The sequence below is a fragment of the Dreissena polymorpha genome, chromosome 4 (genome assembly GCF_020536995.1).
Source record: "Dreissena polymorpha isolate Duluth1 chromosome 4, UMN_Dpol_1.0, whole genome shotgun sequence".
Classification (NCBI taxonomy): domain Eukaryota; kingdom Metazoa; phylum Mollusca; class Bivalvia; order Myida; family Dreissenidae; genus Dreissena; species Dreissena polymorpha.
The window spans coordinates 5,853,939-5,881,435 of NC_068358.1; the positions used below are offsets into that span (position 1 = coordinate 5,853,939).

Here is a 27,497-nt window from a genome sequence, read left to right on the forward strand (position 1 = left end):
TGTAAACCTTTATATATTGCAGCATACTATCGACCAAAAGAAACTGATGTGCAGAGTTTGGAAGAATTTAGGAAATCCCTAGAGCTACCCCCCCCCCAACCTGAAAGGAAATTTTTGGATACCCGGAGATTTTAATTACCCCCAAGTTCTCCTGGGATACAGAACACAAACCCATAACAAAACCTGGATGCAGTAATGTAAAACTTTTATTGATTTGCTTGCAGAATTTAACCTTACTCAAATGGTGACTGAAAACACAAGAGGAAACAACATCTTGGTCCTTTTCCTGACCTCTAATCATACTCTTGTTAACTCTGTAAAGGCTCTTCCAGGCATTTCAGATCATGATATTGTATCTTTTATTTCAGATCTAAAACCAAAATTAACAAAAGAGAAACCCAAGGTTGTACCGCTGTATAGAAAGGCAGACTGGGTTTCCTTCAAAACCCACATGAAAGGAGTGAGTGACCGGGTGTTTGAAAAAGGTGAAAGTACCTCGGTAGAACATCTTTGGTCAATATTTTGAGATGAGATATAAACTGGTATCAAACAATTTATTCCTTAAAAACTTTAGGTACAAGATCATTACCATGGATTACCCTACCAATAAAACGACTAATGAGAAAAAGAGAAACACTTTATTTCAGACTCAAAAACAATAGAGCTCATTAGACCAGAAATATGTTCCTAAATATTAAAAACCTTATCAAACGAAATACCAAAATTGCTTATAATAAATATATCGAGTCCATTTTAGGCATTGAAGACCCTGACGCCCAAGAAAACAGATCCAACTTTAATCCGAAGAAACACCAAACAAGACGCTCAAGGAATTTCTAATCTTTTTGAAAATGTTTCAGGAAAATCAACTTCAGTGAATCAAGAAAAGGCCAATGTGTTGAACCAACAGTTCCAATCCGTTTTCACACCTATGTCCTCCCTTACCCTTTCTCAAGCATGCTTCTCCTTTTTCAGAAATCTTAATGAAAGTCCATCTTCATCTTTCAGAAAATGTCCAACAATGACAAAGATCACAGTCAGTGTCAATGGGGTGCAGAAGTTGCTATCTAATCTTAAACCAGACAAGGCAGAAGGTCAAGACAACATCAAACCTCTTGTTCTAAAAGAATTACGTTCACAAATTTCTCCAATAATAACACTCCTTTTTCAGAAATCCTTGGACTCCGGAATTCTCCCGAAAGTATGGACATCTGCAAATGTAATACCGCTGTTCAAGAAAGGGAACAAAAAAGACCCAGCAAATTACAGACCTATCTCTCTCACCTGTATTTTATGTAAATCCTTAGAACATATAGTTTCTTCTAATCTTTCAGCTAATTTCAATAAATATAACATACTTTATGACTTACAGCATGGTTTCAGAGAAAAGCGTTCCTGTGAAACACAACTTCTACATCTCATTGATGACCTGGCACGAAATATGACATCTGGAAAACATACTGATCTAATATTGCTTGATTTCAGCAAAGCGTTCGACAAAGTGAATCATCTTAAACTGCTTTTCAAATTACAGGAACATGGTGTGGATAAAGATACTTTCTCATGGATCAAATCATTCCTTATAGGTCGCACTCAACGGGTTGCTCTAGATGGAGAACTATCATCCGAGGTACCAGTGACATCCGGGGTACCACAAGGGTCTGTGCTTGGTCCGTTACTTTTTCTTCTCTATATAAACGACTTACCTAAGTATATTACCTCTCAAGTTCGCTTATTTGCAGATGACACTGCAGTATACCTAACAATCAACAATATGCATGACTGCAACACTCTACAAGAAGATCTATATAAACTAATGAAATCTGGACATCTTTGGGACATGGAGTTCAACCCAAGTATATGTCAAGTTTTAAAAATAACCTGAAATAAATCAAATTTCTCTTTTAATTACAGGCTCCATGGACAAATATTAGAAACTGTTGACAGTGCAAAATACTTAGGTGTGGACATTTTAAAAGACCTTTCCTGGAACACCCATAAAAATAGAATTACAAATAACGCTAATAAATCTCGTGATTTTCTCCGCAGAAACATACAGACAAGAAATTCCAACATTCGCCAGCTCGCATACAAGACCATTGTTAGACCACAGGTTGAATATGCTTCTTCCGTATGGAGCCCTCACACATTACAAAATATACAAAAAATTGAAAATGTACAGCGCCGAGCAGTCCGCTGGGTCAAACATAACTATTCCTCGTATGACAGTGTCACCTACATGCAACAGGAACTTGGTTGGCAGACCCTACAAGACAGACGAAATAACACTACATTAATAATGTTTTTCAAAATTGTTCAAGGTTTAGTGGCTGTGCCTCTACCATCATTTATCGAGCGGCCCACCAGATTCACTTGTCACATGCATCCCCTCTCCTACAGACAGATCCATACTACTGCAAATTATTTTCATTTTTTTCCAAGTGCTATTGTGATGTGGAACAACCTCCCCGCCACTACAGTTTTACATCCTGATCTTGAAAGGTCTAAGCAGTCCCTGCTTTCTCCTTCTGCCCCTTGAACTCTGGGAGACATGTTTTTATCAGTTTTTAACCTTAAATCACTTCACCTTTAATAAATCTAACATACTTTTAACATTCTCACTTAGTCACTTTTAACACTTTTACCTGCACTGACTGCGCACCTGTCGATAATACCCGAAAGGGGAGTTAGACAGTATATATAGATAAATAGATAGATTGGGATCTGCCAATTAGGAAGGACTGGATCCAGGATATGGCCTGGCCAGAAGCACCATGTTCCTTGAGTTTATGGAGTTATTTGAGGTGATTGACCTTGTCAAAGGCTTTACTAAAATCCAGTAGGATTAGGTCGGTCTGTTTGCCGGATGCAAGGGTTTTCTCTAAGTCATCCACAACTCCACAAGTTGAGTCTCACATGACCGCCTTTCGCGGAACCCGTGTTGTAGCTCGTAGAGTATGCCGTGTTTGGTGAAGTGTGTGGATAGGTTAGATGCGATAATGTGTTCTAGGAGTGTGCATAGGACACATATATAAAAGATATGGGTCTATAGTTTGCTGGGTCGTTAGTGTCACCTTTTTAAATTGAGGAGAGACGTTTGCCTTCGTCCAATCGGATGGGAGTTGACCAGAGTCTACGGACTTTTGGAAAATCAGTGACACTAGGTCAAGGATTTCGTGCCGGAGTTCCTTGAGGACAATGGGTCTTATCATATCTGGGCCAGCAGCCTTATCAACTTTAATGTTTTGAAGTAATTTCAGGACACCTTTGGGGTCTATTTCTATCTTGGGCATGGTGGGGTAGGGTGAATTTCCTAGGGTATTTCTACATAGCTGGGATAGGGACAGAGGGGAGACTCCTGAGAAGACAGATTGGAACTGGCGGTGCAGGATGTTTGCTTTACCAAGGCTTTCTGAGATAAGGTTTCCGCTTGTCTGACATTTGAGTGGGGACACACTTTCATAAAGTTCGCCTACACATTACAACAGGAGCAAGAAAGATGATTGATTTCCGAACAAACGAAACATGCGCTTTTTGTTGAAATTGCTTCAAATTAACACACTCGTACGAAATAAATGCTAAAAGTCATGCCAGCTATATTGTGAGATTTAATCCATCTTAAGGAATACCTTAATATTAATATCAATAGATGACTAGGGTAACTCGAGCCTCACGCTCGATTGGTCATTGTCGGCTCGGGTACTACTTACATGTACCCCGGGTACGGTAAAAATACTAAAACGTACTCGGGAATTTAAACGCTGAATCGGTCGTTGTCGGCTATTTTTTTTAATTTATTATGTTCATATTTATGTAAATTTTCTGTTAAATGTCCTCTATATTATCGAAACTCATACTGAAAAAGCATGTTTATGCAGCTATTTTTTTAAGTAGAAATTTGTTTCGTAATTACGGTAATCGTCAGCGCGTTTTACGACATCGGCTTGTGAGCGGGAATAAAACTTAGGTACAGTCTAATATCGGCCGGGTACGTTTTAGTATATTTACCATACCCGTTGTACATGTAAGTATACTTTCATGTACCCGGGGTACATGTAAGCAGGGGCCTATACATTTGTATAGGTCCCTGATGTAAGAAGTACCCAGCCGACAGTGACCAATCGAGCGTAACGCTCCCTTAAGTTGATTTTGCCATTGAGTCGGACATTTTTGTCTTTGTTGCTTGCAAAGATCAATCTGTTTGACATGATTTGAGACTTTTTAACAAACATTTTACCATTGGCACTCAATTTTACCAGAGTTTCGAAATGAAATATTATCAAATATTTTCTCACAATAAATTGGGATATGTATCAGTATTAAAAAACTTCTGGTGACGGTCAAATCAGAATTTTGAAATATCGATAATCCAACCATCGACATTTTGGCCAGATGCAGTTTACATCATTCACCAATAACTACATATTGAAAAAAATATTCTGTAATAGTTCAAGGCTATTTTCAGTCGTTTGTTTTATTTTATAGATAAGACAGTGAAATATGTGTTTCAACTCAATTAGCCCTTAAGAAAAACGAAAAATGGCGAACATGAGTTAACCTACTGACAGAGGCATACGGATGAGAATTATTCACATATGCATTCCAATTAACGTGACTCGATCTGTAAAAAATCTATAAGCTCACAAACAACATAAATCACATAATGTTTTATTTTTGTTCTTTTCTGTGTCAGTGCTACAAATGGGTCCTTTGTTGTAAAGTTCGGATAGACACTCAAAGTATCCATGTCATTTGTCATCTTCTTGAATCTTATTTTCGTCAACATTTTGACAAAATAATACACTTGTAAAATCAACACAGGGCTGTTACTGTGAATATTTGTATTTGTATAAATATATGGAATCGATACCGCAATAAATAATACAGACATTTACGTGTCAATGTTGAGGGCGAATGTGTCCGACTCGTAAGCGAATTACCGTAAGAGAGTATTGTAAATCAACTTTTTTCAATGAAAATTAGCTGGGAACGAAATCATTATTTTAAAAATTTATTCAAAAGATATGATAACAACCTCCGCGCAGACATTTTACTAGAACCACCATTGTATGTGAGAGAAAGGAACGACAATTCTGCTTGGATATTGACTAAAAGCCTGCAACATCGAGTCCCGGCTTTGATTAAAGAGCTTGTTGGTATAGATTGGTACCGTTCATCCGAAGCATGCGGTGCTTCGGATTACCTGGTATCAACAAAAATCTAGATCTAGATCAACAAGAGGCACCGCCGACAAAAAGCTGTCTGTCAAAACAACTCCCTCCAAACACGTACTCGATCAGCCGACACTGGAACGTTTTAAGTTGTAGGAAACCGGGGCTTAATGCATGTTCGTAAAGTGTCGTCCAGGATTAGTCTGTGCAGTTCGCAATTTAAGACTACGGGTATATATGCACATGCCTCAAGTACCGTTTTCCCTGAGCGTAACTCATATTTTTTGTGTAACACTGTTTGGCAATTAATACTTTGTCATAAATACAGAAACACTTGCTTTTTAAAGATTTCTTTCCTGCTGGTGCAGCTGTACAAAGTTTAACCCATTTATGCATAGCGTCTAGAAAAAAGGCATTGGTAAACAGCGTAGACCCAGCTGAGACGCAGCATGATGCGGCGTCTCATGTGGGTCTACGCTGTTTGCTTAAAGGAATTTCTGTAAGAAATATTCTGAATATAGAAATTAATATACTAGACACCCCTAATTTTGGAAATAAATTTATCCAATTCAGAAGGATGGGAGAGTCCACTAGGCATAAATGGGTTAACGTTGTTTCTACGATACCAGCGATGTTAATACATATAAGCCACGCTCTGTGAAAAGTGGGTTTGATGAATGTGCGTAAAGTATCGTCCTAGATTAGCCTGTGAAGTCCGCAAATGCTAATCAGGGATGACACTTGCCGCCTAAACTGGATTTTCGCTTCATTGAAACAAAGCATACCATGAAAGCGGAAAGTGACGCCCCTGATTAGCATGTGCGGACTGCACATACTAATCTGGGACGATACTTAACACACATGCTTCAACACCCCCCCCCCCCTTTCACAGAACGAGGCTTATATATATGTACATACATATAATAGTGAATCAAAGCACTCCAATCGCTGCGTTTACTTATTTTTGTTTGAATGCTACACTCAGTGTTGTGGTGGTGTTGGGTTTGACAACGAAGGTATTGATGCTGATCTGCACAACTATTCGAATACTAAACTTTGATACAAACAGCGCAAACGTAAATAATGTATTGAAACTTTGCGCCCATTAAAGATTTTAATATCTTAAAATTATTGTGCGAATATTGCTATTTTCAATTCGCGGAAGCTTTATATGATGCAGGGATCTACGGAATACCGTAAGGGCCATCGCGATAGTACGATGGCGACAATGCGACAATGTGATAGTACGATATGGCGACAACGCGATGGTACGATGGCGACAATGCGATAGTCATCGCACTGTCGTCATCAAATTATCGCATTGTCGCCATCGCACTGTCACCATCTTATTGTCGCACTGTCGCATTGTCGTCATCGTACTGTCGCATTGTCACCATCGTACTATCGCACTGTCGCCATGATCGTCGCAATTTTCAATTCGCGGAAGCTTTATATGATGCAGGGATCTACCGAATACCGTAAGGGCCATCGCGATAGTACGATGGCGACAATGCGACAATGTGATAGTACGATATGGCGACAACGCGATAGTACGACGGCGACAATGCGATAGTCATCGCATTGTCGTCATCGTATTATCGCATTGTCGCCATCGCAATGTCGCAATCTTATTGTCGCACTGTCGCACTGTTGTCATCGTATTATCGCATTGTCGACTATCGCCTTCCGGTACACAAACTATTCTTATTGCAGAAACAAAATAGATGACTTTATAAAGATGTTCTTTGAAAGAGGTTACAGTTATAATGAAATCAAATTCTTATTAAGTTATAGAATGGGTATTGATGTAAAGTATGCCGAACTGTAAAGTATTTTTAAAAGTGGCTCCATCTAGGAAAAAATACGATGTGCGCATGTGTACCGGAAGGCGATAGACGACAATGCGACAGTACGATGACGACAATGCGACAGTTTGACAATACGATGGCGATAGTACGATGGCGACAGTACGATATGACTATCGCATTGTCGCCATCGTACTATCGCGTTGTCGCATTGTCGCCATCGTACTATCGCATGGTCGCCATCTTACTATCGCGTTGTCGCATTGTCGCCATCTTACTATCGCATTGTCGCCATCGTACTTTCGCGTTGTCGCATTGTCGCCATCGTACTATCGCATTGTCGCCCTCTGGATTTTAATGTGTAACCACGATGGCCCTAACGGTTTTTCTGTAGGGATCAGTACGTGCTTCTGTTGGTGCTATCTTAAACCGGCCAAAATCCCAATCATCGTAATCATGAATTAATATGTTATGTTGATCAAACAATGTAATCAGTTTATGAATTTGTATTATGTTCTGTACACTTAATATTATTTCATCACATCACACTGTATGCCAAATGGTATTCATTTAGATGAGCAGTTCAAGTTTGTGCATATCTACATTACTTAGGTGTTCATGCACTAAGACAAACTAAATGCATACGAATCTAATCTACGTAGGCATATCACAAATAACAAATTGCTAAACGAACGTTGTTTTTCACTTTTAATTGGCCTCTCGTGGAATGAAATGAAACTCACTTAAGGCACGTGATCGCAGTTGATGTTTATTTACAACAAACAACAGATACAAACCTGTAAACCCAAAATAAACAGACTTAAAGTTTACATACGGTCATACATTTTATATGCTGCATCAACTATAAATCCCCCACATGTCATTACTGAATGTAACTCGCGATTAAGAAAGCACTGATATTATATTGAATTTATAACAAAATCATTGCACTGCATCCTGCTGCGATGTTAAAACCCTGCAATTATTGAAACAGTAGAAACTGTCTGGCCATCAGTTATAGCACCATTATTATAACAGCTTTGTCAATTATAACTGCTACACATATTTGCCATCTGTTTATATGTCGAAAGAAAACCAGGTGACCGGCACCCGTGGTTACTGAAAGCATTTCGCAGTAAAATAACTTTTTGATTGCAGACTAATAACAACGAATGCATTATATATTCACTTAAAAAACTGACACAAAAATATGGTTGTAGAAAATTCTCACAATCAAACTGATAGTATTAAACGAGAAACAGATGCAATCAACGTGATAATAATAAGTTAATTAAAAAAATTTTTTTATCTAACACTGTTTTTCTTTTTTATAACGATGTGAAACATGTTTTCACCGCAAGTGTATAGAGCTTCCAGTTTTATTATCTTAACTTCATATTTGTTTTAAAAAGTTTTTTTTACACAGAATGCATTTTAATAAATATTTTGAATAATCGATTGCATAATTTACTTTCTATTTTTGGGATATTGAACCAATGCTTTTCTGTTCAATCAGACATAGTAGATCTATACATACAAACAACGATATTAAGGCCTACAAAAGTAATTTGTTTCCACTAACAATACGTACAAAACAAGGTTTGGAAATCGAATACACTTTTTTCTTTTAACCTTTCACAGATTTCGCATGCATAGTCATTAAATGCTTTAATTTGATCAATGTAAACATCGAAACTAAATAGCTCCACAAAGCATATGATTAAAATTAAATAAAGAGAAAAGTAATCCTCAACAGAGCTCGATCCACTGACCATTGGAGTCTTGCACTGAAAGCACTCGACCATCCCTGCTCATACAGTAATTGATGTTTTATTTACTGTATATATTCCTCGTTATTTCACAAAATGTAACGATAACAACTAACTCTCCAAATTATTCAATCGTTTCGCGTAAAATATCATAACTACAACGAACATTTGTAAATCTGAAACATTGTATTTCCATTTTTGTCACTCTACCAAAATTACTTTCAATGAGCAGTAACATGCAGAAATATCTCAAATATGTCTTCAACACTCTTTCTTCGGTTATTTTTAGTCTATTAAAATAAATTAAGCGGATATCATCGAAAAATATCTTTGATAGTAAAAATGACCACACACTTAAATTTTTTTAGTGAGATAAGAAAATGATCGAAAAATCAGCCTGAAATACCAAAAAGTATATGGTCTGCGAAAATGTTTGGTCGGTCGGATTAGTTGAAACGAACTACTTGTCAACGCCTAATGGTCAGTGAATTAAACTGAACAACTCCGCAGACCCGACGTGGTCGCGTTATTTCTGCAGGAGGCGCTCTACCGAGGCCAGTCTCGACTCGTATTGCTCCCGGAGTTCGGTCACCGTCTGCTCCATCGTGTGCTTTATCTTCCCGAACTAAAAACGAAAACGTGAACTCGTGATTCGAATCTATATCGTTGAACAATAGAATTCAAGTAGCCGGTCATTCACCGGCGTACGTTTTACGTTAATTTTTAACGTTGTCATTTTTATGAGAAATCTTAAGTCTGGAAAGCCGTTTAGAACTATCGCGTATACATGCACAAATTTTCGTTTTTATTCAATAATTTTAATAGATTTAAATTGTTTCTATCATATCAGTTATGCATGAAATTGATTAAACCATACGGTATACACATGTAGTTGCACAAGGTAAGAACTCGTAAACTTCCATGAGTTCACCGGCACAAATTGCCATTTCAATGTCATGTAACCATCAGAACATTCACAAGAAGAATACGATGATAAAAATATTTAGGATTTTTTAAAGCAATTCGTAAATGTCAATGTACCTCAGATGTGACGTCGTTTTTCAGCTTGGAAATAGCCGTCTCGTAGCCTTGCAGTTTTTCGTTCATGGCCACTGTTAAAGACAAGCAACAATAAGGTTCACGTACGATAGTGAATCACGAATATCACAGATAGGCTAAGGGTTTTGTATATTGGACTGTTCTAGTGAACATCGGATATGTGAAAGGGTAAACATGGGTTACTTCATCATGAACAAGGAAATTCGTTGAATTGATATCCCCCGCCATTATACTTCTTGACACAAAAGTTTTCTGGACGGATGGACAACGCCAACGTGCATCGTCCTCTTATCCATATATATATACTCATACAGAGTTTCAATGAAATCCGTCAAAGCACTTCCAAGATATGGCTTTGGACACACAAAAAAGCATTTTTTTTTCAAAGTACAAAGGGCCATAACTCTTTTATTATCCGATGATGTACAATGCCATTTGGCGTGCATCATCCTCTTATCCAGATATATACTCAAACCAAGTTTCAATGAAATCCGTCAAAGCACTTCCAAGATATGGCTCCGGACACAAAAGTGCCGGACGGACGAACGGAAGGACGGACGGAAAGAAGGAAAGACGGACGGACGGACAACGCCAAAACAATATCCCTCCGCCTATGGCGGGGAATAATTAAAAGGCGATCGCATCGGCATATGTAGCTATAAATACTGTAGTTGTGCATAACATAAACTGCATCGCATGTGAAACATTTGCAAGCCAATATATGAAATATAACATGTACAATCATTTACGATAACCTGTTACTTTCTGGTAGGCGTCCCATTGACTATTCAGCGAACCCTCTACCCTTTCAATACGATTGTCAGACGCTGTCATTTTACGTGTGACGTCACCTTCCACTCTGTCCACGCGCGTGCGCAGACCGTTGACGTCGGAACCTACACCTGCAAATTAGTATTGATTGCTGAACGATACGGCCTATATAGATAATGTAATGCACATATACAATAACTTAAATGTATCCTTACATAATCTTTCCTTAAAGCTAACATGACACTGTAAGGAATCAATATATAGATAGCCGTAACATATCAGATTTTACATGAAAATATGTTATGTCGCAAACAGTTTTTTATATTACCTTGCAAGGTGCGAATTTTCCCCTGCATATTGACATTGTCTTCTACCAATGTCGTCACAACCGTCTTCGTCGCGTGAATATCCGCGCTGTGCGTCTTGACGTCATGATCCAGTTTCGTTATTTCCTGGAATATAGCTTGTCGAGTGGCGTCCACTCGACCCTCCATCAGACCAAACTGGGCTGACAGGTGACTCAGCTGCTGGTCAAGCTGCATTATGTCGCGATGATCCTAAAATGTAGATTCGTTCATTTGTATTCGAGCCTCACTCTGGGAAACAGCGTATAATGTCTGTACGTTAAGTGTCGTCACTTTCTGCATTGACTGGACTTTCATTTAAAATCGGCCGGAGAAAAAAATCCATAAAAGCGGAAAGTGCAATCCTTGATCGGCCTGTGCGGACTGCACAACCTTATTTTCAGTGATACTTTACACTAATACATTGAGTCATGTTTTTATAGAGCGCGTCTCTTTTTTTCAAGCAAGCGGTCTACATTGCATTGAGTTAGGTCGAAATTCGACGTATTATTCAGATATGCGGTTCTTCTCAAATTGGAGTTGAAGGCAATAATAAATTACATGATCAAATGATTAAGATGAATAAGTAGTACTAGTATGTGATATCCGTTAAAGCCACACACCTTGAAATGAAATACATGTTAATCGATACATATAGATGCAATTTGAAAGTGTGCAAAATTGACATTAAATCTATAGCCTAGTTAGCAATTATCTTTTTTTTAAACCGAAGGTAGGATTTCTTTACGTATACGTATATTTCGACAAACGCGATTATTTTAAGTTTTAAAGCGCAAAATAGACGGATTTCTACCGTGTAACCACCAGATATATTCTAATTGGCATGTATAAAATCAAATCTATAGCGTAGATAGGCAAGCAATTTATTATGTTACAAACGGCACCACTTTTAAAACCGATGGTAGAATTTCTAGACGTATACGTCCATTTCGACAAACGCGATTATCTTTTAAGTTTTAAAGAGCAATATAAGACGGATTTCTACCTTGTAACCACTAGATATATTCTAAATGGCATACATAAAATATGTTTCTTATGTATACTTAAATTTACTTTGACATGTAGTTCATTTCAAGATGTGTGGCTTTTATTTTAATACTAGTAAAATAAAACAAAACTGTATTTAAAGGGACCTGTTCACGTTTTGGTTAATTGACAAAATTGAGAAAAAAGTGCTTCAGATTCGCAAATTTTGGATGAAGTTATGATATTTGTGAGTAAGCAGTCATACTGAAGATTAACCATGCTAAAGCGTTGCAACGCGAAACAATTGAATAATTTTGGAAGTTCTGTTGTTGTCGTTATAATTTGTGACACTACAATGATTGCTTATATAAAGTATAAAATACATCGCTCATCGTGTGAGCACGGATTGCCGAGTTGTCAAAGCGTTAAACTTTTACTCCAGGGGTCAGTGGTTCGAGCCGAGTTTAGGGTACCTTTTTCTTTCTTAAATTTTATTCTTGTTTTTTTTGTACTGGCGCTCTTTAGATCCTATGTTTACATTTATCAATATAAAGCATTTAATGGCAAACTTCAATACATGCCAAAATCTGTGAAAAGGTCCCTTTAAAGGAGCACAAGTCGTTCAACATATAGTGTTCTTGTTACATAATTGGTTAATATAGAAATATTCCGTCACAATATACAATTGATATATGTGCCAATATTCGTGCTTGCTGTTGGAGTTAAAAAATAAGCGTACAACATAAAGTCTCAAATTGATAATTTAATTATGTTGTTTTGAGGTTGAGCAGTTTGTGTTTATATACTTTTTTACATTAAAATGTCTCTCGTGTACTTATCTGAGGAATGAGCAACCTGTAGCTTGACGTTTGTTTTCAGGAAAATGAACATTTAATGGTTTGACTAAAACACGTAGGCCTTTTTTATGTAACAATAAAATATAACCAAAAAAGTAATAATGGAAAACATTATATAATAAAGTATTACAAAGAATAAAGAAGGTACTTTATTACCTGATAAATGTTCACCTCATCGATATCCTGCGACATACCGCAGACCGCCATATACAGTAGCAGACTAATTGCCCGAGCGACACGTGCGTTCGTCATGGTCTAGAATGGAAACACGTGTGGAAAGATAAAACTTGTGCAGTTGGTACTAAATAATAATAATAAAAAAACTAATCTGTTTTTTTCTATTTTGTTTTGTATAATCATTTCACTTTGGCATACCACCTTTGGTTATTTCATGTTTGATTGAAAGATAATGAATTAATATAGAGAAAACCCATTTGTACATGTTCATATTTCTTGTACCGTTGGGAGCGCTATAAGTCTTATTTGAAAAAAACCCACACATTTACTTATATTATTGACTTATTAAAAATAGCGTTGGACTTATATAATACGTATTAGAAATCGAGAATGGTAAATATATTAAAACACGCTTCAAAGTCCAAGACACAAGAATAGCTGACGAAGACTTCGTTTACATACAAGAAAATAAAATAAAATACAAATCCGCCAGTGTTCTTCGGATACAATTTATAACAAAATATTAAATCCAGCATACACGCTCTCCACATATGATTTTTAATTGACTAACCAAATCTAAACACTGATTCTTATTACCGAGACAGTAATATTATTTTACCGACATTTGTATCAAGTGCTTGTTTTGAAATTCCAACGACAGAAGACAGAAGTCGAAAACGCCAAGCAATGCTTTCGATTATGTAGTTAAGAATGGCCTAATCTGTGCAATTAATTAGAGCTATATCTACAACCTTGGGTTATCTCAGGTTCATTGAGCAACCTCCTATGTGATGTACCACAGGACGTCAATGAGAAATATGTGTGTCGGGCACCTGTACTTACCATGAGCCTTAATCATTGCTTCTATCGAATTTGCGATAGATTTATGGCATATAACTTTAAAACAGATTTGGTGTTTTTCTATCGATTCATCACATGCAACTATCTAGAATATTACTTTATTCCGACTTCCCGTGTACTCTATCCCTGTGTACAACGTGCATGTTATTTTGATCTCGCCCAAAACAGCCCCTGCAAAGAGGCCGCTCTCTGTGAAGACTGGGCTTAATGCACGTTAATTAATTGCAAAGTTACACATATTAACCAACAATTTATTTGGTTTATAACTATGGTAGATGAATACATAACGTGGCCCTGGACACACACAAAGGCCCCGCAAATCATTCATGAGCGCCTTTTCTCAGATGGATGCCAGCGTCTCTCGCGTCTCGGACCCGTCACCGGAGTTTCACTTCCGCGAATGAATGGTGGTCACTAAAATAAACATTTGTATCTCCCATCCGCTGACAGATGGGTGGGTAGCACACATTCTATCTCAATTCATTCACCTACTTCGAAACGTTGTAATCGGTCGTCAAAGAATATTAACCGGCCGCGCGTGAACTCTTGTTCTCGCATGTGAGAGTGTGTTTGTTTTTGTTACTCTGAAAATATATGTAGTATGAGTGTCAACTTTTATAAATGATTGCACTGTAGTATATTGTATTTACCTATGTACCACTAAAAAGAATTCTGATTGTATGTGCCTTGTATGCTATATTAATAATGTTTTATGTATTCACATATAACTGGTGAAAAGGTAAATGGCAAACATGGAAAAATAACTGAGAAAAAAACTATTGTTTTAGTCGACTCGAATCCCTCTTGGTCTTCTCTCCATCTTAGGCACATTAAGCACAGGTTGAAAATGCAACATAACCCATTTATGCCTAGCGTCTAGAAAAAAGGCCTTGCCAAACAGCGTAGACCCAGATGAGACGCCGCATGATGCGGCGTCTCATCAGGGTCTGCGCTGTTTGATTTAAGGAATTTCTGTAAGAAATATTCTAAATATAGAAATAAGTATACTAGAAATCCCTAGTCCAATAGACATAAATGGGTTAAAAGGAATTCTTCAGAATTTTCTGAAAGGTTCCAAGGGACAATTATGAACAGTACCTGATTTTTGTTATTTATTAAAACAAACAAATATATGTTCCATTAAAACATATTTAAAATCAAATCAAACATATAAATGGGCTACCAATACATCAACATTATATATTTACATTTGTATCCATTAATTTCAAGTGCCTCGCTGTTTTACTCATGTGCATGCATAGTATCCTCAAAATGATAAGGTATGATAAATATAATTCAAATATAAAACAAGTTAAAACGGATTTTTTTCTGTTAGATATGGATAGGTATTAATCACATAAAGTGCATTGTTTATAAATTGCATCATCGTTGGGAAATGTGTGATTTTCTATGAGTAACTGTAGGAGGTGATGTCTTATTATAACAAATTAAATACCCTCTACAGTGACGCGCGTCCTGTTTGTCCCATTTGAACGAATGCCTCTTAGCGGGATCATATGGTGCTTGTATTCAGTGGAATTGTTCACTTTTTGATAAAAGCAACAAACTTGGCACATTTGTAGATAAAATTATTTTATTCAATTTTAGCTATGGACCCATCTCCAATTTTCAAAATGGCCGCCGTTTTCAAGATGGCCGCCATGATGGCTTCCAAAATTTAGGAAATTACATGTTACTGCCATATTCTGATTCTATATTAAAATATTCTGTTTTTGGCATTAAAAATAGCTGTTTTATATTATAAATTAATGAAAATATGTTTCTACATGAGAAAAAATGAATTAAATATTGCATATAAGTCAAAATGGCTTCCAAAATGGCCGCTAAATTACATAGATATCGACATTTGCAATTGTTGTATGAAAACCGCACAAATGAATCAGGTGAAATGACTCAAAAAGCAAGAAAATGTAAAAAAAGTTAGTGGATTTAAAACTACAAGTACACTGTACTAATTGGAATGTTTTGTTTTGAGCTATGTTATACGCATATGTACAAAGACGAACAGTTTTATTATTATCGTGATCACATGTGTTATAAATCTAACTATATCAAATTATTCCAGAAATCAGCAGTTTTGTGTTTGATTTCGTATATTGGTCCTGAAATCTCACTAAAAGTCGTCATTCAAAAATGTTAATGTTTCAATTAAATCAGGAGACCCTTTTTGTGTGTTTTTAATACAATATTTAGACTACTATTTTGAAAATTATTTCAGTTGAGTGAAAATTCGAGGAACTAAAACCTGAAAATGGAATAAAACAGCTAAAATAGTTTAAATTTAGTGGTTTTTAACCTACATAAACTGTAACAAATAGTGGTTTTGACCTATAATAACACTGCGGTCATTTCATTGTTTGTTTAGAGTTATCTTATTTGAATTGTTTGTTTAGAGTGATCATATATGCGAACAATATTTGATTATTATAATGATCACATGTCTTATAAATCTAATTAAATCAAATTATTCCAGAAAGCAGCAGTTTTGTGTGTGATTTTATTCATTTTCACCCAAAATCAATAATAGATGTTGATAAAAAAAGTCGTTGTTTGAATGAAACAAGGAGGTCATATGTGTGTTTTTAAAACACTGATTAGACAAATATGTTGGAAATTGTTAACTTGGTAAAAGAATTCGCAGAATTAAAATGTGAAAAATGGGCAAATTTGCAAAATTAAAGTGCGAAATTTGGTGGTTTTTATCTAAAAAAAAAATACATGGAAAATTACTATTTTTAATGAATTATCAGAAAGGTTTCTGATTATTATTTAATACCCCAAAACTGAAACCCTGGGTAAATTCCCATGACTGAAAATGTCTATTTATTTAATTATTCCAGATATCAAAGAGAAAACTTTCGATTTTGAGTTATTTTACCCTAACAAATCATAGATATGCACGACTGTGACACTTAAGAAATGGGTTTTCTGGAAGCATATATTATTCTCTTTTCAAATAAACACAAACATTATTGGCCTCAAAACTTGCAATTAACACCAGTGGGCTCTCGGACCATGATAATCTGCTTTATGGATTTATTTATTATGAAAGTAAATGAATATTTGCCAAAAATCATAATGTCCCTCCCCAAAATGACTTTTTGACCTTACAAAAAGTACAAAATTAACAAAATACTTATAATAAATGTTTTTCTTGCAAAGATTTTTGATTATCAGCATAATTAGTAATAAAGAATTGTAATATTTCATTTGATTTGTAAAAGATTAGAACAAAAAGTCAGCACCTCGATATTTTCTCCTTTTTTTTGATAGGTTGGCAGGCATTTTGAAAATGGCGGCCATTTTGAAAAATATAAATTGGGTTCATATCCTATTTTATCTTAAATACTTTTAACTACCAATGAGCAAAGTGTGTTGCTTTTATCTAAAAGTGAACAAATTCCACTGAATACAAGCACCATATTCGGTGGAGGATGTGACCGCGGTTAGATTTTAAGGCAGCTTTAAGGTTGGAAGTGTGAACTCGTTGAATGCAGTTTTTTCTTTATTTAAGGACTGACACAATATGTTGAGAATATTACACAAATGAAGGTATCTGTAAATACAAAGAAAAAGAAAATCACTTGCTTACATAGCATACGTTCAATGAGTATTGAAATTATAGATTAGAGTAGGAAAATCCTATTTTTTGTACTTTAGCGGCCATTTTGGAAGCCATTTTGACTTATATGCAATATTTAATTCATTTTTAATTAATTAATAACATAAAATAGGTAATTTTAATGCCAAAAAACAGAATATTTTAATCAAATATGACAGCAAAATGTAATTTCCTAAATTTTGGCGGCCATCTTGAAAATGGCGGTTATCTTGAAAATTGGAGATGGGTCCATAGCTAAAATTGAATAAAGTACTTAAATCTACAAATGTGCCTAGTTTGTTGCTTTTATCAAAAAGTGAACAATCATTTCACCATATGACCCCACTATCTGAGATGACTGGTGATAGTGTATTACGTCTCGCGCGAACAAAACTTAGCTGATTTCGGATGTTGTACACGTTTTCATATGAATGAATAGTTGGTATAATGTTATTATTTTCTATAAAACAAAACTGCGAATGGCGTGTTCAATACAAATGAAACTTAATAATGAAATACTATTTTTTAATTTATATAGTGTATTAAAGACCGCAGGTACGTTTGATGAGGATGAGGGTCGGCCTTTTTAGATGACATGTTCACATCGTATATCGACTAGATCAGTAACGCACTGATCTCAATAAATATCACGATTCTACTGACTTAAGCTCAGTTCGCATTAGGTGAAAATATACCATATTAATTATTTAATATATTTAAAATAATATAAAATATCCGTACATTTATTATGAGGATCTACACTACCAAGTTTAATCCATTTATGCCTAGCGTCTAGAAAAAGGCCTTGGCAAACAGTGTAGACCCAGATGAGACGCCGCATGATGCGGCGTCTCATCAGGGTCTGCGCTGTTTGCTTAAAGGAATTTTTGTAAGAAATATTCTAAATATAGAAATAAATATACTATAGACATCCCTAATTTTGGAAATAAATTGGTCCAATTTAGAAGGACGGGAGAGTCCACTAGGCATAAATGGGTAAAAGAAGTTGTTAAGTACTGTTTATGGTCGCGATGAATACGATCTTACCCTGTTCCACTGTAGTGTATAAATAAACACAGAAACCACAGCTGTACGCGACCCACAGCCAGTTCGTGGTTATTAAAAGCTATTTAATGACCATGTTTGTGAAAACACTGGCCGGCAGCATCCCCGTCACGTGTTGTTTGCTGTTCCATGTTTATGTATACATTAGTTGATAGGGTTGGAATGTGAGAGGTATTTCTCAGCTGAAAGAACTATTCCTTACGGCGATACTTTGAATTAAAGCAAAAATGTAGGCGTCCGTAATTTCAAAAAGTAATTAATATTCCTCATAAATGGTCATATACATGTATCACTCACTGAAAAGGTTGAAGTGTTTGTTCGTCAATTATGATATACTTGACGAACACCGATGATGCATGTCCGCTTTAATCTGTTTGCGCATGAGCTAAAGACATCTAACATGAAATATTTTAAGTTATCTAAAAGAATATTTGATAAACTGTTGTAATTAGAGTTTAAATAAGGGCGTATTCGGTAATTAAACATTATTATTGGTTTATTTGTATTTTGAATTAAATATGGTTTATCTTTGTCCGCTTTTATAATTGTTTATGCAAAGTAAAATCATCTGATAATTATGGAATGGTAACTTATATCCAATATTTCGTCTAAAAGTTTGAAGGGCTTTATTTACCAATACGTTATGCAGAACATTTTTGGTACCATTTTGTGATAAAATAATAATGTCATACATCACAAATACAGTACGGCAATTTCGCTTCAATCTCTACAGAAAAGAGCAGTCAACCTCGGCATTTTGTTTTTTACGCTCCCCGAAATAAAATTTCGGCGGAGCATATAGTTGCCAGTTTGTCCTTCGATCCTTACTTCCTTTCGTCACACTTTTGCTACCGTTTCTCATAGAGCCTTCAATACTTTACCAATCGCTTTCATATTTGGCATGTAGGTACCTTGCATGGACCTCTACCTTTTGATGAGGTTTGAGGTCACTGGGGTCAAGGTCACCGAGGCTAATAAAATACTTCCTTCCGTCACACTTTTGCTACCGTTTCTCATAGCGCCTTCAATACTTAATCAATCGCTTTCATATTTGACATGTAGGTACCTTGCATGGACCTCTACCTTTTGATGAGGTTTGAGGTCACTGGGGTCAAGGTCACCGAGGCTAATAATAGACTTCCTTCCGTCGCACTTTTGCTACCGTTTCTCATAGCGCCTTCAATACTTTACCAATCGCTTTCATATTTGGCATGTAGGTACCTTGCATGGACCTCTACCTTTTGATGACGCTTGATGTCATTTGGGGTCAAGGTCAAGATCGCCGAGCCTAATAATAGATTTTTTAGGTGGTTATTGACAAATAGATTGTCAAAGCGCATCATTGGGGAGCATCCATCGTTTTCAACGATACCTGTTTTACATAGTATTCGTGACTTTTTTTGGAATCAGTACTTAATTTGGCATAATATTTTGACAAATTAAGATGGGGGTATTAACATTTAACTGATAATACTGTTTTTAGAATAAACAATCAGAGCCACCGGTGTTTGAATTCCGTCATACATCTTTTGACTATTTACCAATGGCCAAACATAAAGACCGTAATATAGCTCAAGAACGTTATTATTTGTTCTTCAAAACGGCGGTCTTTGCAGTAATTAAACATTATTCAGACAGTATTAAAAGAAATTGTTAAACGCCTCGAGACCCTGATATTTGAAGGATGTTATCAGGCTTTCATATCCTATGTAGGTACACAGGCGCAAACACGTCCATAAAGGCAGGCGCCGAGAAAAAAAAATGGAATTTTTGAAAGTTTATCTTCTGTATTTTGGTATATTACTTTTAAGCAGTTGAAAGGGTTCAAGATGCTTAATCCTCTAAAGCACAAGAATCGTATTATTAACCATCACTGCGCAAGTATGCAGTCGATTTACATTCTTTGATTGTACAGTTGGATATAGGGCAATTGGTAAAAAAGAGGCATAAAATAAACACGCTAGCTTCAAAATACACAACCCAAACTGTTCCGAAATGAAAACTATCTGTGAAAACGGAAAAACATGCACTTCACGAGACGAGCATGTAAATAATTGCTATGCGCGTTAAATTTTGCACACAAAAATTGAGCATGGTTTATAAATAATGAGAATCCACTTCAGACGATCTGAATGCTTCCATACTCGTTGTCCATGTTGTATAGCATCCAGCATGAAACTCAGTGTTTACACTGCGCCTTGGGCAATTTGATATAAAACATTTGATCTTCAATATCAAAGATTTAACATTGCATGTCTCGGTAGGAGTGCGCTTAAGCTCTTACATAACGCACACAAAAGACATGAACTTGCACACCGACACTGCTATGAATGCGCAATTAATATGGAAATCCCAAAACAGCATATGTACATGTTTGGGTACTTTAAATACCAACTACAATTACCATTTTGTTTTATGTCCTATCCGAGAAAATAATCGAAATAAAGAGACTTTGGTCACACCTTGCTAAAATAAGATGTATACACCACCTAAGTTTCGTTGTAATTAATTTCAAGTATCTGCCCTGCTCTAACATACAAATGTTGTCATCTTTGAGCTGAAAATTAATAGTCGCCTTCATTTTACCCAAAGTAACCTTTGTAAGATGAAGATAGATAAAGCGGTTTCTATATACCGCGCGGATTTAGTTTAACCCATTTATGCCTAGCGTTTAGAAAAAGCCCTTGGCAAACTGTTTGCTTAAAGGAATTTCTGTAAGAAATATTCTAAATATAGAAATTAGTAAACGAGAAATCCCTAATTTTGGAAATAAATTGATCCAATTTAGAAGGATGGGAGAGTTTACTAGGCATAAATGGGATAAAAAAGCACCATATGACCTTGACCTTAAACCTGTTGACGTGACAATCGAATTACCTTTTTTTCTTCCAAGTAACCATAATACTAATATAAACGATTGTATTTGATATCCATCTCTAGATAGTGTGCGTCAAGTATTTGCATGGCAAACACGCCTATTTCGTTGACCCAACGTATATAAAGAAGAGTATTCCATATTTCCAGAATAACCACCTACCAGTCTGCGTGATCTTATGATAAAGCATTCACTACATTTTGTTCGGAAACTAAAAGTTCCAAACTTAAAATTAAGAGCCAGTGTGACCTTGATCTTTGACCGTAAAATAGCTAGACGTCTTCTTTTTATCCGGAGTAACCATCATATCATTTGAATGGTAGGTATCCTGCGGAAACGAAATGGTCAACAATTCATGCTTTTAGAGCTCTCCATTGACCTTGACGTATTTACGTAAAAATTCGATACGCGTATCCTTTTGCTTAAAAGTAACCATCATACCTATTTGGATAATCATAGGTCAAAGTATTCTCTAGAGATTGTTCCGAAACGAAATGGTCAACAGACCCGTCATCCGACACCGACGGACAGTTACGATTAAATATACCCACAATTATTCGAAAAATGGCACATTATTGTAGGGAACTGACAGGATGGACGGATCAACAGGACGTACGTATTTACGTTTTCATTTAAAACTGAGCCTTTACTGGCAAACAGAGAAAACATGAGTCTGAATATGGAAAAGGGGTTTAAACATATTTACCTGAAAAGTAATTGATTAGAGGGACGTCACTTTCCTCCTAAACTGGAAGTCGCTAAACAAAAAAAAAAAGAAAGCGAAAAGTGTCGTCCCCGATTAGCATGTGCGGACTGCATTAAGAAAGTTTTCTCAGATCAAGTAATATTTCTTACAGGAAATACAATATATACATGCAATGTATACACAGAATGACAGCGTACTGGTATTCTGCTGCGTTTTGAGACTACCAACATGGTGCAGTATTAATACAATAACAACAGAAACACAATTGGCCAGAGAGTCTACATGTATTAAACAATGTGATATACAAAAATAAATCTTACAATAAGGTCTATATACGAAAAAAGTGCCCATTTCCATACAACAGTAATATATTAGAAAGTGAGCATTTTATATAAAAACAACAAATTAATTCTTATAACAATTGCAAAATTAGTAAATGCTTAATTCATTAAATTACATTTATAATGCTCAATTGGTCATTCTCAGCTCGGGTAATACTTCAATGTACCCCGGGTACTCTCAAGTATACTTAAATGTACCACAGGTACGGAAAATATACTGAAACATACCCAAGAATTTTTACACTAAAATGGTCGTTGTCAGCTATGTTTTTTAAATTTAATTATGTTCATATTTATGTCCATATTCTGTTAAATGGCATCTATAATAACACCTGCTCAAAAAATCATTTTGATTAAGTTTTTGTTTCAAAGAGAATTTTGTTTCATATTCCGTAGCGTTTTACGACAGCAGATTTTGGTCTGGAATAAAACTCGGGTACTGTCTAAATTGGCCAGCTATGTGTTAGTATATTTTCTGTACTAGGGGTACATAAGTAGTACCCAAGCTGACAATGACCAATCAAGCATTATTAAGCTGATTCAAGTAGGACAGATGTTGTTTGATCAGCATTCTGGGAAAACAGGGCTTAACGCATGTGTGTGTGTAAAGTGTTGCCCTTGACTAGCATGTGCAGTTTATATAGGCTAATCTGATATGCCACATTCCGCCTACACTGAATTTTCGTTTAGAATAGACACTGAATTTTCGTTTAGAATAGACACTGAATTTTCGTTTAGAATAGACACTGAATTTTCGTTTAGAATAGACTGAATTTTCGTTTAGAATAGACTTTCTTTAGATGAAAAATTCCATAAAAGTGTTGTGGTCCCTGATGAGCCTAATGCAAAGGCTTAACTGAGTAGACACTTAATGCACGTGCATTACGCCCTGTTTACCGAGAAGGAGGCTTTTAACCTTTTACACATAAGAAGCAAAGTGAAAATGGCTTTGTAATCAGCATAAAACCAGAACAGCCTGCAAATACCGTAACTCGCAGTCTGTCCAGGTTTTATGCTGTTTGCTGCTCAGTCAATAACTAAGTGTCGGAAATGAAGCCTTTAAAACTTGAATTTAGTAAGAAAGGTATTTAATCAAATTTAACTTTATATGTTTGACTACAAATGCGTCAAAAAACGTATCTAAGTGGTAAATGGTTAAGAAACGCTGATCATAAACCTAACATTATAAGCCTTGTGGTTTAACTTTGTATAAAGGACACTGAACCACAATGCCAGACACAAGAATCAGTCAGCTGAACAGCTTCCCTTGTGTAAGGCATAAAAGCATTCAAAATACGTCCATAATTTGACAATTTGACCAAATCATTCATAATATTTCATACACTGATTATTATAAAAACATACTATTAAATAGAATAGGCCAGTCTCTGAGAAAACCTGACTTAATGCATATGCATTAAATATCATCCCAGATTAGCCTGTCCAATCTGCACAGGCCTAACAGGGACGACCATTTCCGTGTCAACTAGATTAGCCTGTCCAATCTGCACAGGCCTAACAGGGACGACCATTTCCGTGTCAACTAGATTTTTATTTAGAAAAGACTTCCTTTTAAACATTTTTTATTCCATGAAAGCGTTAAGTATCTCCCTATTCAGCCTGTGTAGAATACACAGGCTAATCTAGGACAGTACTTTACGTACATGCATTAAGTCCCGTTTTCCCAGAATGTGGCTAAATAGAATGTACTGGTATACAGAAACTTTCTAAAAACATAACAATAGAAAATATTTGTCTAATCTAAATCCATCTTATTTTTATACGCATAATAAATAACTACGAAATCGCAAATGAAGAAACAGACATGACATAAGTTCAGCTGTCTCAAAGAATTACGCAAACAAGATATGTGTTTGTCAGAAACACAATGCCCCCTATTGCGCCGCTTTGAAGCCATAAATTTGACCTTTGACCTTGAACGATGACCTTGAACTTGACTTTTAGCCACTCAAAATGTGCAGCTCTATGAGATACATGCATGCAAAATATCAAGTTGCTATCTTCTATATTCAAAAAGTTATGACCAAACTTTAACGAAGGTTAAAGTTTTAGGAACGAAAAATACAATTATATTTGACCTTTGAGCTTGAAGGATGACCTTGACCTTGACTTTTCACCACTCAAAATGTGCAGCTCCATGAGATACACATGCATGCCAAATATGAAGTTGCTATCTTCAATATTGCAAAAGTTATAAAAGTTTAACCAAGGTTAAAGTTTTGTGACACACACATACAATGACTGACTGACACAATGACAGACAGGCCAAAAACAATATACCCCCAATCTTTTGATCCAGGGGCATAAAAATCAGCATGAGAGAATTCAAATTCATTGCTTGCCATCAATGTTTAAATTTATGATTTGTTATCTTTTGTTGACAATCAGCGGCAGATCCCCTGTATGCAACATTAACATTTTCTTCACAAAAAATGTAGTCTATACTATAAGAAAGTAATTTGAAGCAAAGAAACAATAATTTTGTTACACATATCAATCAATATTAAGCCCAAATCCTTCTTCAGTTTTAAATGTTTTCCAGAAAGTTCACATAATTTTATTACACCTTTACATAAAATAGTTTCACAAAATTTTCTTTAATTATTTGTTTTTATATCAAAGTACATGTACTTTAAATATTATAACACTAATACATAAATAAAATGAGCCACGTTTCCCTCTTATTTTGTTTTTCGCCCATAGGAAGTCCCTTTGTAGGTGAAATATAGTTTAAGCCTTAAGTGTTGTCCCTGATAAGCCTGTGTTGACTGCACAGGCTTATCAGGGAGGACACTTTACTCACATACATTAAGCATTATTTCCCCAGGGTGAGGCTCAAATAAAAAAAGAAAACTTCTTTGGTTCAACGACAGTTTTCTAATTATCACAGATTGAAGAAGTATCGTATAGGAGGCCCCCCGATGTCCTCGTCATCCATTGTGGACTCAAATGACACCACAAGGTCATCATACTTCTGACCCTCAGTGTGCTTCAATAGCTTGCTCATCCTGCAACAAACGCAAGTATGGTCACAAGAGATATGAAGCTTTGTTATGGAAAAACAAGGATCAATGCCTGTGAATATGTGTTTATAAATATCTTTGAAAAGATATCCCCAATTTCTGAACAGCTGATTTATCAATTTCATTATTCATTATTATTTATCAATTTCATTATTCATTATTATTTATACTTTTAGAAACAAAATACAGAAGTGGTCACAATAATTATATGGGTTGAGATAATCATTCAGCAAAAGTTTGACAAAATGGCATGCACTAGTAGCAATCAGAAGGAATTGTACTTGCTCTGATTTTGAAACAAAGGGGAATAACTCCTTAAAAAAACTAAATTAAAAACCTTGATAAAATGCCCTTTGTTGCTTTAAGAAACCTTTTTTTTAAATTTGACAAAAATTGTTTACAAAATGTGAGAGAAGTTGTGAACAAAAAGCTTTTATATGTATTTTGTTTAACAAAAAGAAATAACTCATAAAATTTCATTTTATAGTAAAACCTTGACAAATGTGCAGTAGCATTTGGAAATAATAATTCAGTAAAAGGTAGATGTAAATGAGCTAATTTAAATTGCACTGAAAGACTCACATCCATTGTGAGTTCAGTAAACGCCTCTTTCTATTCATTTGCAGGGGCTACTTTAAAGAATACTAAGTTGTCGTTTAATAGAGATTTGTTTATTAGCGAGTCTTAGAAAAGCTCAACAACGAGTCCTGGCAAGTGATTCATGTTTTTGAGTCAACAATAATACGTATATGCATTAAAAAATTACCTGGTATTCTATATTTCATATCATTTTTCTGTTGAAAGTAAACAAAATAAAATGGCTAAACACAACACTAAAACATCAAATGATCTCATGTTAATAAACAAGAAGAGTCGTCAGAAAATTCAGATGATTGCAAAAGTATTGATTACACTAACACAAGAACTGTACTGACATTGATACAAAATTTGAAAAAAAAAATGTTTAAAACTTTGTTAGGCAACTTACTTTTCAGTGAGACGTTTATTGTGTGTTGGCATGAAGCCCATATACACTCCCTTTGTTCCCTGTCCAACAAAGTTCACTGCGTTCCCCATCTTCACCTTAACATATGTTAAATGTGAAATAATGTAAGCAATAAATAATGTCAAATTCATGTTGATCATTCTAAAAAATAACATCAAGCCTTATTGTAAACAATGCTTCTTAATATGATATAAAAATCTGAAGAAAAAAAACAAATTCTTCAAATGGTCTTACCTTTATAACCCCAAAACATTTTGGGAAATCAACTAAATTAAACAGACTGAGAATCTACATTTGACAAATGAGTTCAAAACAAACAAGCAATTTCATTGATAAATATCCCATGCCAAATAAATTTTGTAATTGGATGGGTGCAAATCCCTTGATATACAGAATACTAAAAAAATAATCAAGTGAAGAGTAATTGTTTTTATACAGTACATTTATCCTCATTGATATCTATACACCAATGAAGAGTCATGTTGAAGTCTTGCATGGAATCTGGGATCAAGCCCACAAAAGTTACATCAATTAAAAAAAACCGAAGGGCAATAACTCTTATTAAAGAAAGTGTAGGGTTATGGTTCTTATGCATGGTGCTTCTCCTCATCGATAACTATACACCTATGAAAATTCATGTTTGATATCTTATAGAGTTCCTGAGATAAAGCCCTAAAAAAGTTTTGTGATGACAGACGGACTATCAGACGGACTGACAGACGGATGAAAAAACGTGAATTCTATATCCCTCTGCCTTTGACGCAGGATAACTAAATACAGTTCTGTAATTCATACTCAATTCAGAATTATAGTACACAAAACATATAATCTCATACAGTTTAAATCTATGGTTGAGAGTGAAGTTAACACCTTGAGTGTGTCCATGAAGTCTTGAAGAGTGAAGTTCCGATTTCCCTGCACCTCCCATATATCCCAGCTGGTGTAGGACAGACCTTCTCTGAAACACAAAAGTACCCCAGTATAGCTTACTGTCAAACATCATCCTACCATCAGCAACTGGAACAGGATTAGGTTTA

General features: G+C 35.6%; 2 protein-coding genes across 6 annotated transcripts in view; both read right to left on the bottom strand.

The window, feature by feature from the left end:
* Window positions 1-7,731: 7,731 nt before the first annotated feature.
* On the bottom strand, window positions 7,732-13,708 carry LOC127878970 (uncharacterized). Of its 5 annotated transcripts, none has more exons than XM_052425539.1 (6): window positions 13,560-13,708; window positions 12,920-13,018; window positions 10,904-11,132; window positions 10,560-10,706; window positions 9,787-9,857; window positions 7,732-9,370 (listed from the first exon to the last, which is right to left on the bottom strand). In XM_052425539.1, exons 1-6 carry the CDS (start codon window positions 13,563-13,565, stop codon window positions 9,272-9,274), a joined length of 651 nt encoding a protein of 216 aa, XP_052281499.1. In that variant the 5' UTR covers window positions 13,566-13,708; the 3' UTR covers window positions 7,732-9,271. The 5 variants fall into 5 exon arrangements, with proteins under 5 accessions (XP_052281499.1, XP_052281500.1, XP_052281501.1 ...); XM_052425540.1 differs by having other exon boundaries at window positions 13,564-13,697; XM_052425541.1 differs by having other exon boundaries at window positions 13,538-13,662.
* An 8,626-nt stretch (window positions 13,709-22,334) lies between these two features.
* Window positions 22,335-27,497, bottom strand: part of LOC127876606 (ubiquitin-like modifier-activating enzyme 6) — a 50,903-nt gene continuing 45,740 nt past the window's right edge. The window contains exons 31-33 of the mRNA XM_052421937.1: window positions 27,331-27,418; window positions 26,443-26,537; window positions 22,335-25,439 (exon numbers count right to left, since the gene is read on the bottom strand). Of these exons, the coding sequence (XP_052277897.1) occupies window positions 25,316-25,439; window positions 26,443-26,537; window positions 27,331-27,418 (307 nt within the window). The 3' untranslated portion in view covers window positions 22,335-25,315. The remainder of the gene's footprint in view (window positions 25,440-26,442; window positions 26,538-27,330; window positions 27,419-27,497) is intronic.

Bases quoted from the DNA above. Each gene is read 5' to 3' on its own strand.
- LOC127878970 (XM_052425539.1), bottom strand. The intron at 11,133-12,919 runs GTAATAAAGTAC...TCTACATTTTAG, and splicing joins ATGAGGTGAACATTTATCAG to GATCATCGCGACATAATGCA. The intron at 9,858-10,559 runs GTTATCGTAAAT...TGTCTTTAACAG, and splicing joins CGCCTACCAGAAAGTAACAG to TGGCCATGAACGAAAAACTG.